The following is a 13,511-nucleotide window of genomic DNA, read 5'->3' on the forward strand; positions in this document are numbered from 1 at the left end:
CCATATTCCAAGATTCTGCACAGAGTGTAGTACGTGTCACTTTACTGTGTACGTTTCATGTGATTTTTTTATTTTTCCTATTTTATGTTTCGAAAACGGAACGTTCCTGGTGTACCAATCCTTCTTCAGCTCGCCCCCCCCACCCCCCACCTTCGTGTGGCGAGGGACTTCATACGCCCGAGATCCAGAGGGAACTCCCTATTGGTAAACCCCCTCTTCCTTCTTTTTTCTTTTTTTTACATAAAATAATGCATAGGGTTAAAGTCCAAAACCCGAGTGTGCGCTACGGGAACTGGACACGAAGTTCCGCTGCTACTGTAATTCGAACGAGTTGAAACGCTTTACATTTGCACACCGCGAACGAAAATAGTCATCGGTCACTCCTTTGAACTCAAGCAATATTGTCCGGTATATGCTGTTCATCGGAATAGGCTGTGAAGGTGTGGCCGACTTTCAGTAATAAAATAATGTACTCACTATAAAAGTATTGGACGGTGTTTAGCGAAAACTAGTCGTCTTTGCAACTGATTCTGACTCTTAGACACGATTTACACGCGTGTGCATCCTAATGAACAGGTCGTGTCCACTGAAGACCACTCTGTTGCAGTGAGAAACCCGAGGGTTGGTATTCGAGCATCCTACATGTTGAATTTGAGCGAAATGCAAAATTATGACAGCGGAGCTTTCCCCATTTACATCACTTTGTACAAAACCTAAACGAAAACGGAGTCCGCAACAAAAATAATGAGGAAGCATCGGACAAATTACCATCGTTATAATCCGAGTGAATTTCGTGGTTGGTCGCGATCCAAGTGGGCCGCCTGCGCGCGGGTGGGAGGGGGGAGCCGCATCCGGCTCCATTAATCGAATCCCTCTTTCAGTTTTTGACGCATTCGAGCGGGCTTTCGGCGCGCGACTCAGCAGCGGCCATGTGCTCTCTTCCCGGCCGTCTGTTTCCCTACCGCGGCACGTGACCGGGTCTTACCAATCAGCGCATGCGCCGCGGGCCACGCGTTGACGAGACGCACGCGCAGTGACGATTTTTCGAGCGACGCTACTGCCGTCCACGCTCTGACTCGCGTCGAGTTCTCGTGGTGTCGGACGGAGGATCGTTTTGCTCCCCGCCAGCCTGCATGTATGTTGTGTTGTGAGTTCCCCAACATGGCTTTGCACAACGGAGTAATGGATTCAGTCGTGATTCACAACGGCAACAGCGAAGTGCCCATAAAGGACCACGACGCGATCAAGCTGTTCATCGGCCAGATCCCGCGCAACCTGGACGAAAAGGATCTGAAACCGCTCTTTGAGCAATTCGGGAAGATCTACGAGCTTATAGTGCTCAAGGACAAGTACACAGGCATGCACAAAGGTGAGTGGGGCCGCTGACACAGCTGTGCATCTCATGTGGCGGCACAAAGGACGGCGAGTGACGCGAGGGCTTCGATCCCCATTCCACCGTTCTCTTTGTCTTCCTCCAGGCTCTGAGATGGAGTCTTCTCAGAGCACATCTCCTACGTTACGTCGAAAGCACGTGCGCCCGCTGTTATAGAGCCAGGATTTTTGTGCACGTCGCTGTTGTTAGTACACGCCATGCAGGCGAGTGAAAGGAATACAGCGTCGTGACATCTGTCAGGGGCTTGTGCGGCGTGTGTGTGTGTGCGGAAACGCCGGATTCGACGCAGTAATGAGCATTAACTATAATGTGTATTCAATTCTGCAAGTTCGAGAAGAAGTGATTATCATTTTTAGAATTTAGTATACAAAGCGGCATCTTTGTTTATAAGGCGTGGGATTGATGTCGTTTACTTTCATCATATCTCAAGGCGGTTTTACCGTTTGTACGAAATTATCTGCAGGATATCAGCCGCAGAAGTTGAGACCTTCCCAGTGGGGCTGTCATAGTTTTGCGTACCTCTATAGTTTATACTCGGGAATTTAGGTAGTTCGACAGTCACACGTGGAGACAAGTATTACCGCTATTCCGTTTCCAGTATCTCGCGATGCTTCCTAATTTATGATTTATCTCTACGGTGCTATGGTGCGTGTTCCTTTTAATGCGGAATTAACCTATACGTCATTTCCGTTGCCATCGCCGCATCCCTCGAAATCGGCTTGCTGCCCGTAACCCGAAATGATCGTCAGTGAATAGGATGTTTTCAGTTGTGAAGAAGACAGCGCATGGAAGACAACCTCACAATATTCTGTTCCCCTGCAACGTCGTTCTTACCCGTTTTCGGTTGCGACGAGCAAGCTGCAGTCAGTCGTGTATCACGTAACGAAAGATCTTGCGTTTCGTTGTCTGACAGAGTTGCGTGACTCGTTTGTGTCGAGCTCAATTAGAGCCCTATACAAACTAACATGAAGTAGTGTTTGCGTGTATATACAACACAGGGCGCGTGCATGTTCTTCGCGTCACTTGTGTAGAACAGCGTGTTTGTCGTCTCTTCATGCTTGTGTTAGTTAGTGTGGTCTGCGGAGGGCGCGTCAACGGAACCGGATTCCGTTTTTCCTGCTGTTGGCAATGCGTACGCTGAGCGAAACAACTGGTATAGCGTGGGATCTCTCAAGAATGTCATATCACCGAGTGAGAATGGCACGATTGGTTGTGAATTTGGGTGTTCATCGGAGTGGGAGTGCAGGTCGCAGTTTTAGCACACCGTTGGTAAGGTTATCGTGCCTATCGGAGTCAGTCACAGTCGTGTGTGACTCGGAATCTTATCCACTGATTGATTCCGGTTCATACGGTTCGACGCAAGCCACGTTATCACCGGTTTGCTAAAAATCTGTCTTACACACCGGATCCAACCAAAGCATGAGATTGAGTCACGCGCGCTACCATTGCTTCCGGTAGAGGGGTGACGGTGATGTAACCAGCGGTCTAAAGCACCCTATGGTCTTATTGACGGCATCCCCTACACCTATTTCTTTGCAATTGTTTTCGCCGTAACGATATAGCTCATGTCATTGGACAATAAGACGGAAGAAAAGCCAGTTTTAATTTCTCACCTTGTCGGTGAAACACTGAACGTATGTACAGAGGTAGAACAAAAATATTGAAAAACATTTTTACATTCAAACTCCAAGTCCAACCACAAACATTCCAACAAACATTGAGATAAGACTGCACTGGACGTGTAGGAAAAGCGGGCCGTCTCTGTGTTCGTGTGTCCTATGCCCTCTCGTCGTTTTATAATGGCAGCCTGCTTCATAACACGAACTATCCGGAGTGTGTACATGTACGGACAAGTGACCCGCATTTGAAATCCCTAAAAACATTCGTTACAATATGGTAATTCTGCGTTATTCTTCACTGTCCCCACGCACTTTGTATAGCTTTGCGCCTTTCCTGGAAACTTAACTCGCACACCGGATTACCGACCCGAATTTATTACTCCATCGCAGCTGTTGCGTGCACGGCGTGTAATGGACGCCCGAAAAAGAGCGCGTGCAGCGCGTATGTGTGTTCCTGCTTTCGTATGCGCATATGACTAGATATATGCGGGCCAGGATTTACGTTACCGCAGAGTGCACCATGCATGAGACGCAATATAAAATGTGCGCCCGGGTGCGAGGTCAATAAATTCGGTCCGCCCGCTATCTCGCGGACTCTTTCGCTTACTGATTCAGAGCTTGTGCACAAAAGAGGTTCTTTATTTTCGCTGACGCGATGTCAGTTGAAGGGAAGCATTTCCATTCAGACCAGGAACATGAACTCATCGTAGCTTTGTATGGGCCCCTACTAGCGGCAGTTTATTGCTGTTGTTGCCGCTTTGCAAAATTACGGAACCCGGACTGGTCCCGGATATTTTGGCTTTCGGGTCTTTGCTTGTTCTCTCGCCAAGAAACGTTGCGGTAAGAAAGTTGTAGTTGTTTATCTGGATCTTTCTCACGATCGCCAAGTATGGAAGAACGAATTGCTTCGTCATGCTTTTGTTCGCTTTGCATATTATTTTGCTTGTGTCTGTATTTAAAAAAGAAAAAGCTATGTGTGTAGTAAACAGTTTGGGCGGTGCAGCTGCTTAAAATAATCAAACACGTGAATATCCCGAATTCATAATTAGAAGTCACGAACATAAGATAAAGCTGTGCCTGTGAACCACGAATCAAGTATGTGTTTTGCTCCCCCGCCTTTTCTAGCATTCTTGTGTGCGATCGACAGCACCGTGTGTCTCCTACTCCTGTTACTCTTTTGTCTCCCCCTCTGTCGTCCCTGAAACTCCCGTCTCGAGCAGCACCAACAACGACCCCAACGCAAAGAGAAGGAAGTCCTGCCGGTGACGCCACGGTATTGCGCCAATTAGACTCATTCGTATCGTCTGGAGCAGTGCTCGTCCCTTCGGCATCGTTTGGCGCTCAAACTGCAGGCCGAGGTTCACCCCAGTCCGCTTTATTGTAACGCCAACTGCCGCGGCAAAGAAGAGACGATTTGAATAGGACGGTCATTGCTTCATTACAGCTGCGTTGCTCCAAGTTAACATCGATTTTCCGATATTGAGGGGGTCTCTCCCGTCGGTCTAACTGCTAAGAGGGGAGAACTTTTTGTTTTCCCCCCTTTTCCGCACGGAGCGCCTGCCGATTTCCTGTCGGTCGATAATTGCGTATGGGTACGTTTCTTCTTCCATGTATCGGACTCAGGTGCTCGCTTCGATCTTCCACGTTCGTTTTGGCCCATGGGAGTTGGAATGAAGTTCCGTCTGTTTAACTCCACGACAACGAGGAATCGATGTCGTTATGTAATGAGCAAACGCAAGTTTGCTCGCGCCAAAGTGAGAACCCGATGGGAAGTTCTTTGTTTACCATGGTCGTGTCACAGTACGTCGCAGAGAACACGGGCTCGTTTAGCGGTTGCTTGCTGTTCTACCGGCCAATTTTTTTTTTGCTGCCATTGAGTGGTAACTTCACTAAGGTCTGCTGTGAAGCTTATCCATGACAACAGCAAATAAATAATGACGATAACATGGGGAGTATTCTGCCCCATTACGTATGAGGCACTATGGGAGTGATACATGGCAAATCTGAAATAAGTTATGTACTAGTCGTTCACGGAACAATAGTGAGTGTTCGATCAAATGTGAGAGAACACACACACACACAAAAAAGAAACAGGATGAAATGAAGAATAAATCGCCGAAAGGATCACGAAGTGTCATTGGAAGTCACAGTATAACACTAAAGCGTCTGGGGAAACCGGTGGTCGTCAAAAGCTCCATCACTTTCAAGACCTCGACGGTGTTACACAGGACTCTGACAGGGGTTCACAATTGCAGCCAGGTTGAATGGCTTCCTAGCTGACGCTATTGACGTGAGCACGAAGTATCTGCCTTACCGTTTCGTACAACTCACATTCTGTAAGCACGTGCTCAATGTTCGCCACGACGCCGCAGCTGAACCATAAACTTGTATCACAGTACGCGATCTGTGCTTGAATTGTGGAGTGAAGGCTACATTCAGGCCTATGTGCTACAGCGAAAAAATTAAATGTACAGGCTATATAGAGATGTTAATGAGACACATACAGATGGATTGAGCAATGAAAAACGGAAATGGCGGAATGACGAAATCGTACCACTTAGCGACCTCCGCGCTGCAATACTCGATAGTCCCGCAAGGAGATCGATCCTTCCTAGCGTTCCAGATAGGACAGGCCTTTCCATCTTGCAAGGAAAACGTGGTCAGCACTTGAAGAGAGCTCTTCTTGGAGTGTCTCGTCTGCGAGACACATTGCCCGCTGTACAACTACCAACAACTATATGGCAAAGCCTTGAACAGCTATAAAACACGTACCATCACGAGCGGCCATGCATTCTATGTCCGCTGGCATGGAACTCATTCGAGGGTGTGTGACCGTGTGCTAATCTCCTTGGACGCGGACAACCCTACAACGGCGGCATAGTGCGCCAATTTGCCGCGTTACTTAATGTGACGCAGCCAGTAGCATAGGAAAAGTGCATTTCGTTTCCTGTCAGACCATGGCTTCTAGTGTGGGTAACCTAGTAGACGCTTTCATTCGTGTATACCGTGTGAGAGAGTTCCTATACTATGGGGTTTGTCATTGTTGTGTCTTATGCGGGCACTGTCCGTTTGAAAATTTAGTTGAAAGTGCGAAAAGTGAAATGTACTTTCCTTGCTCTTCCATTTCTAGCCATGCATTCTTTTCGAAAATGTCCAGTATCACCATAGTTCGCAAGATTTTATCCCGTGTTTCGGCGTTTTTTTTGTGAATATAGTTGTATTCTATATGCGCTGCAGTGGCATTGAGAGCAATATGCATCTCTTGTTTCTCGTGCGAGCTTACATCTTTTTATGTTTTATGAGAAGTGTAAAGGAAAAGAAAAATATACTTAAGAAGAAGATGGCACTGGGAATTTGCGTCGAGGGGGCCGAATAACATCCACTTCCGTCTGACACAAGAAAAGGCAGGAGGGTTGTTGCACATGCAGACGGTGCCTGCTTTAGCACTTTACACTAATGGAATGAGCAGGACCGCGGTGAAGCCTGTCTGTAATAAGTTTTTTGACCCTGTACAACAGAATTCCGACACGTATAGCATGGACGCTGTTGAATTATTAACTGGGCAACCCTTGACGCTGTTTTCCCAGCGCAAGTGTAACGTCTGTCTCTGCACTTTTCTCGCAAGGAACTTCATGGTCACCCAGACAACCACCAACACTCGATGGATAGCCATTTGTGGAGCAGACGTTCAACGTGCACTGCGAGAAAGTTTTCCTTAATTTTACTGCACAAGTGGCTGCTAACTCTGTTGGCGGCATAAGTGCCGTAACCTGTACTGTGCTGCACAAAATCCGTTTGGGGTGCACAACTGCACAGTTCCGGAATGGACTTTCGCAGTTTAACATCCCTTTAATGTAACCGTCATTAATTTCATTCGCTTATGGGAGCTGTGCAGTGTACACTCCAAACGAATTTTTTTCAATAACCAGTTTACGTGACGTATGCCGGCAACAGAGTTAGTGGTCACTTGTGAGTAAAATTACGGATTCTTTTACAGTGTAATGTTGGGGTGTGTGTGCAATACCTATGCGTCATTGAAAGACTGACACGTTTGGTGTTCATGTCTAAATTATTTCTTCCCTCTAGCAACTCTATGCCACTCTGGGACGCGAGCAGTGTTTAAATACTTTGCATTTAAAATCACCAATCATCAACAAAATGCTATTGAAAATATACGTACGTGTATTTGTATCTTGTATCGAAATGCAATATACGAATTCTATTTGTATTCATATTTAGATAGTATTTTGCGTTGATCAGCAATGATACAAAGGGAATTACAGGGGTTTATTTTGTAAATGCATGTCAGTACACCGATTGCGCGTATGTTATGGTAGAGGAAAAACCCCATCTCATCGTCATCGTGCATTGTTATTGTTGTTGCACTTATCCATATGCGCGTTTCCAAATTTCGCAGCTGCATTTACTGCCGTGACCGAGATAATCTCGCTTAGAGGCTGCATGTTATTCACCTGGTTTGAAGTTTGGTTCGCACTTAGAAGTTTCTTTCGGTCGTAGGCACACTGTACATGCATCAACATTCCAGGGACATCAATGTGGCTTATTTCTATCAATACCTGGCTTGTTACCAAATGTGCACCTTTTGGCGAGCAAGGAAAAGCTCAAATTTTAGGACCGCACTCTGTCAGAGAAATTGTGGAAAAAATTCACCGTTGCTCCAGTCACCAATATCAGTTTCACGTTGAGCTGCTGCTCACAATCACTGCAATGCAGCCTACAATTTTGGATGGATATTTCTTCACTATCGCTGCGCAAGAATCTTTATATGCAAGATGAGAGATGTGCAGGAGCATTGTCAACGGATTGTACTCTTTGATTTCCAGTCGCATGTGAAGGTATATGATACTTAGCTGCGCTCTCTTTCCCAGCAGCATGCCGTTGCGTGTTTGTTTGTTTGTTTGTTTGTGTACAGGATTGAAGAGCGGTTGATCAATTCGGGCTGGCCTGCTACTACAGGCAATGCGTTCGGTAATCACATACCGAAGCAGTGATTTATCCAGAACCGCAACCAACTGGGGGTCAGGGGCGATTAGCAAATCGGTGCGGGGGACGCCATAATTACAATTACGTTGTAACAGCTTTATGTATCCAAAGCTGAAATAACAAAGCCCCCCCCCCCCCCACACACACACGCACACAACTCTATGAGGTGCACAGGAAGGAAAGGAAGAGGGGCGTCGCGAAATATTTGGGAGAGGTACGTGGAGCGGGGGGGGGGGGATGGCACGCCTTGTACTGGCCCAGAGCTTGTACTTCAAGTCGCTGTGCCGAAACATAGTGAGGAAGGATACTATGAGTATCTCAACCCTGAGAATGACACCTCACTTCACACACCTATAGTTGTCCAACCCATTCTTCAGACTGAGATGGATCCTAAAAGAGATGGCAGTTATGTGGAAAAACCACTATCGAGTACTTGCTGTTGCTGCAAGCTGCGGGGCAGCAAGGCATTGTTATGGAGAAACACATCAATGTCGAACAACCGGATTCTGAATGCACATGACACCAGAGGGCTGCCGCCGATAACGCCGGCACCCACGTAGAGTGTGAAATCTATCGTAGACTGTGGTACCGACTCCAGAAGTCTCCAAGATTACAAGTGCGAATTTTCGAATGCCGCGGATGCATTTCTCTTAATGCTGTTACGTGATTATTAAAGACAGATTATAAATGCTTGCACATAGCAAATATTAGAAAAAGATAGGGAACTGCTGGGGGAATATATATTTTTATCTAAAAAAGGAGAGAAAGGAGCGAGGGGAGGGAACTGCACCTTTATCCAATGTCAACGTAGTTGCGTGGAACGATGGGATAGACTTGGATGGGGTGCTTTATGTGGCCACAGTCATAGCTCATGTTCTCGGTGTTACAATGACGAGATCTGTTCCAATGCACACATGTTGTTCCGACTCAGAATTTTGTAAGGATGTGCTGGACAAGAGCCTGAGGGTGTCAGATTTCCGAGTATACAGATTTCCGATTTCAGTGTAATAGTGTAGCGCATTAGATATTGATATAGGGGTACATTCCCCGCTAGGATGCAGCTTCCAGGATGCGGGACATCTTTAATATTGCGCGCAGTAATATAAATGTGCATATCACATTTAAATTACTATTATATACTATTACTACGATGCAGTATATATGTTGCCTCCTCTGCACGGAAGTCACCAGAATAGTTGATGTGAATGTTTAAAGAATAATCATATCGTGTGATTTATTCCCTGCATTATCGAGTTTAATGCCTTCGCAAAGTGTTTAATTTTCCAGCGTGCTTTCTTCTATACGTTATGAAGACGAACGTAAAATCCATTACTTCGGCGGTGTTATTCACAGGCGCACGAAGAGAACGCTTTGTCCATGAAGCAGCACTGCCTATGTTATAACCCTGTGAAGCGCCTCATGACACTGTCATCACGCATTTGTTGTTGTTGTAATCCTGAACATTTTTCGAATTTTTTAGCACGCTATCTCCATACAGTCGGGATATGTAAATCATCAACAAAACTAGCAGCTATGTCCAGCAAAACTGAACACCTGCGAACGGTTTTCTTCACTGCACACACGCACACACACACACATACACAGTTGAAAAATGCAGGGACGGGCCTCGTGACCTCATCTCTCGCGGAGATATCTGGGGATGGCCCGACAAAGGGATTTAATTAAGCGTACTTTGTTCCCGAATGTTATTGCTTTTTCCATTCCTTTTCATCGTCTCGTACGGCTGCTGCACTTGTCCGCTTGGCGCAAACCATGGAAGGAGAACACAGTTATAAAGGAAATGAAGAAGGAAAGGACATTTTTCACTTAGACTTTGGGGATCTACAATTGGCCCTCAGTCTTTCCTTCGTAAGTACGGTTTGGCATCGATCTGTTGTTCGCATAGATATAGACGGGATAGATGTACGAGTATTTATATCGATGCACAGCAACGAGAGCCCGTTCCACTCGGCTTCCTAACAAAGGGGGCTGTGTTTGGGTCTCTCGTGTACACTCAAGGAGGTTTTGTGTCGTGAGGTCGCTACGCGCACGTCCTCTCATTCGATTATAGCAAGGTCTCAGCACTCCGTATTTCTATATCGAACGGACGTAACGGGGCAGGAAATAATTGCAACCTGATCGCTCGGGGTGTCGCTGTTGACCGAAGCCACGGTGTTTGTGCTTGCTTTTGGTCTGGAAACGTTGCTCTGGTCTCCGCTTTCGCGGGAACGAAACGATAGAGCTGCAGGGAGCGGGTAGGAAGAACCTCGGGAAGGGGCCGTGTCGCAATGAATTAGGGATTTACAAATTAGGAAAGTGTCGGTAACGGACTTAGCGACGCCAGCAATGATAATTTTGTGGTTGTAAGCCAGCGATACCCTCGCTGATTCTAGCAGAAAAAGGAAAAAGCGATGTGATCCCGAATGCTTCGGACAAAGAGTTTCGAGCTGAGGCTTTTTGTGTGATCTACCTACACTGAGTCGGCGGATTTTCCACTTTTTGAATAATATTTTTTTTTCGTAGTGCAAGCATGAACAGCATGCGTGTAAGTTATGTTTTAAGTAAAAGAAGAAACCCCCGATATTTCGCACGGAGACTGTTCTTCTAATGACGCTGAAAACTACTCACCACTCGTTTAAAGCATGGTTTCCACTGGTCCTTGAAGCACTTGAATACCCTGGAATGTGAAAATGCCATTTTCAAGGTCTGAAAACCCTGATTCTTCTTTTTTTTTCAGTCCTTGAAACCCCTTGATTTAGCACGTTTTTCTTGTTCTCATGGAGCTGCTTGTGCAAATTTACGCTTTTCCAGGGTCAGAACTGTAGCTTCGAAACCACGGGAGTTAGCACTCTTTGCAATATGAATCAGCAGCAAGAAGACAACGGCATCCTCTCTTCTATTAATACATTTTTCTTTGTGTACTATGTTCTTTGAAATTGAGTAGTTGTCAGTCACATCGCTGAACTGATATTCTGCAGTCCACATGTATTCTCTCATGTGATGCCTGTAGATTATAAATATTTCTGCAAAATATTGAAGCCCTGGTCATAAACTGCGTTTTACACCGCAGACAGAATGACGTTTGAACTGAAAAGGTCATTGAAAAACCCTCGAATTTTTGTTCCAACCAACAACAACTTTATTTTGAAATGGAAAGTGGGGAGGTTAATCGCAGGAGGCGATACTCTACCCCATTGCTGGTCGGGAGGTGGGGAATTTTGGTTCCAAAATTCAGTGGGAACCATGTAAAGCTGTTTTTGAGTCATTTGGACGACTCACTGAGAACGTTTGGCACTACATCGGATCGCTGGATTCTCCACTTTTTAATATATAAGTGACTCTTAGTAGCACTTCTAAGTGTCAGCTTTCTTTGTCTCTACACATTACAGTGACACGTTTACCATCTCGAACGACATGAAGGACTGGTGTCTTGGAAAGCACTTATAGTTTTCCTTTTGCTGAAAGACCTTTCTGCTGTCGTTAGGAGTTCCTTCTGTCGCTTTGTAGCCTTTGTTTTACACCTTTTCGACCGCCTACATGTGTTTCCTAAAACTGTGCTCCCTGCGCCCCGATCTTGAGCTCTCACATAGCAAGCGTTAAGGCTGGTTCACACTGCCACGTTCGCGCTTACGGGCTACGGGTTGCGCTTACGTAGTACCCATCTCGTTGCCGGCTACGTTCCTCCATCGTTCACATTACTACGTTTCGGCGGTCCGTTCCTCCAATGAGGAGCGGCCTCCTAGAGCGCCATCCTTCCGAAGAAAAGTGAAATAGAGCCACACAGTAGCATGGCGTCCAGCATCCAGCACCCCGGTGCCGGCTGCTTTGGAAGACAATCAGGCATTCCCTGACGATGTTCTTAACTGTTAATGTTCTTAACTTAACGCCATCGTCGACAGTGCAACGTACAACTCGCTACGTCGGACAGATTCACTGAGCGAAGATATCACCTGACAGACCCACTACTATGCTAATTGTCATCCATGAGTTTTCTTTTTGCGTGGCATCCCTGTAGTCGCTTCTTTTACTATTGTATAGCCAGGGAAACTTCTCAACTTGGAGAATAAGAGCGTCTAAGACATCGAATGTTTGCGCCATCTTTGCAAGGAGACGCGCGAGACAAAACATATGCGCGGCATCCGAACTTTTCTGCCATCCTATTGGCCAGTGCGCTTACGGTTACGGAGCTTGCGGGAGAAAAGTTGAAGTTGCCTCAACTCCTTGCGGAAACGATCTTGCGGGCGCCGTCTCTTCGTCGTGATGGTAACCCCCACCGTAAGCGCCCGTAACCCGTACCCGCAAGCGTAAACGCGCCAGTGTGAACCAGTCTTTATCGTTATATTTAAAGTTCGCGGGCTCCAAGGCTGCTCTGATAGGCTCGCGGAAGAGCGCGTGGCGAATCACGGCGCGAGGTGCCTTAAACGTGCCTTCAAATAACGGTACGAGGTGATACAAGTTATATAGATACAATAACAAATTCAAGATCGGGCACCTGGTACACTTGCACACGCAAAAGAAAAAAATAATACTAAAAATTGCACCACCTATGTTTAGGATCACGCCTAACGAGACATTAGTTCTCATGTCATGCGCTATGCAGCGGAAACATGGTAGAAAAGTTAGCAAAGTTATTCTGATATGAGCCTGGTGGTGTATGCTATATATCAGATCTACGGGGGATGGGGATATGTAAAGGGAAAACACACAGATAAAATCAGATTTATCTTCGCTCACATTGTTTCACAATCTTATAACTACTACGCAATGTTCGATTGTTACTGCGGTCCATATTTGTACCTCAATCATAACGTATACCTGGTAATATTAATATTGCCACAGCTGCGTCGGTTTCCCTTAGTGGGACACATCGTACGGCCAACGCCACCTAGGTACAGAAGGCCTGCTTGTTGCCTCCTCTCCTACCTTCACTACGTGGACATATACAGGGTGTCCCAGAAAACGTGTCATTTAATTATAATAAAAAAACTACACCACCTAGAGTAATGGGGTCAATGGCATTTGTTCTTACTGGGTTTTTGCCACCTCCTCATGTGAATGTCGTGTAACGTAAATTTAATTATGTAAATTTTTGCGAGCTTAAGTCGGAAATTTGCCTAGTAAAGGTCACTTTTTTGCCCCACCAATGTGAAGAGCGTGTCTAATTTAGTCAAATTAATTATAATTGACGGGGATATTCAGTAGCTAGCCCATCGAAAAAAATAGCCGAACATCATGCTCTACAGGGGTCGCACAGAATAGCGCACGATGAATTTTTCAGTGCAATCTTTGTCAGTCCGACGAAAGGAGGTTGGAAACCCAGCCCTCAACGACAGCGCAGAAAGAGATAAAACAGGCACGGCTTATCACGTTCGACTTTTGCTGGGATAATGCTTTCCCTCTCCAAATTTTAGGAACAGTTACTTTTTCTACTATCACTCTGTGGGCTGGCTTCGGAACCTCCTTTCGTCGCACTGAGAGCGATTGCGCTCAAAAAG

At 46.1% G+C, this 13,511-nt stretch overlaps 1 protein-coding gene across 1 annotated transcript in view; it reads left to right on the forward strand.

Annotated features, from left to right (window-relative positions):
• Nucleotides 1-1,063: 1,063 nt before the first annotated feature.
• The window catches only part of LOC135384913 (CUGBP Elav-like family member 4), a 143,951-nt gene continuing 131,503 nt past the window's right edge, over nt 1,064-13,511 (forward strand). The window contains exon 1 of the mRNA XM_064614095.1: nt 1,064-1,369. Within this exon, the coding sequence (XP_064470165.1) occupies nt 1,138-1,369 (232 nt within the window). The 5' untranslated portion in view covers nt 1,064-1,137. The remainder of the gene's footprint in view (nt 1,370-13,511) is intronic.

This window comes from Ornithodoros turicata, chromosome 2 (assembly GCF_037126465.1).
Source record: "Ornithodoros turicata isolate Travis chromosome 2, ASM3712646v1, whole genome shotgun sequence".
NCBI classification, from domain to species: domain Eukaryota; kingdom Metazoa; phylum Arthropoda; class Arachnida; order Ixodida; family Argasidae; genus Ornithodoros; species Ornithodoros turicata.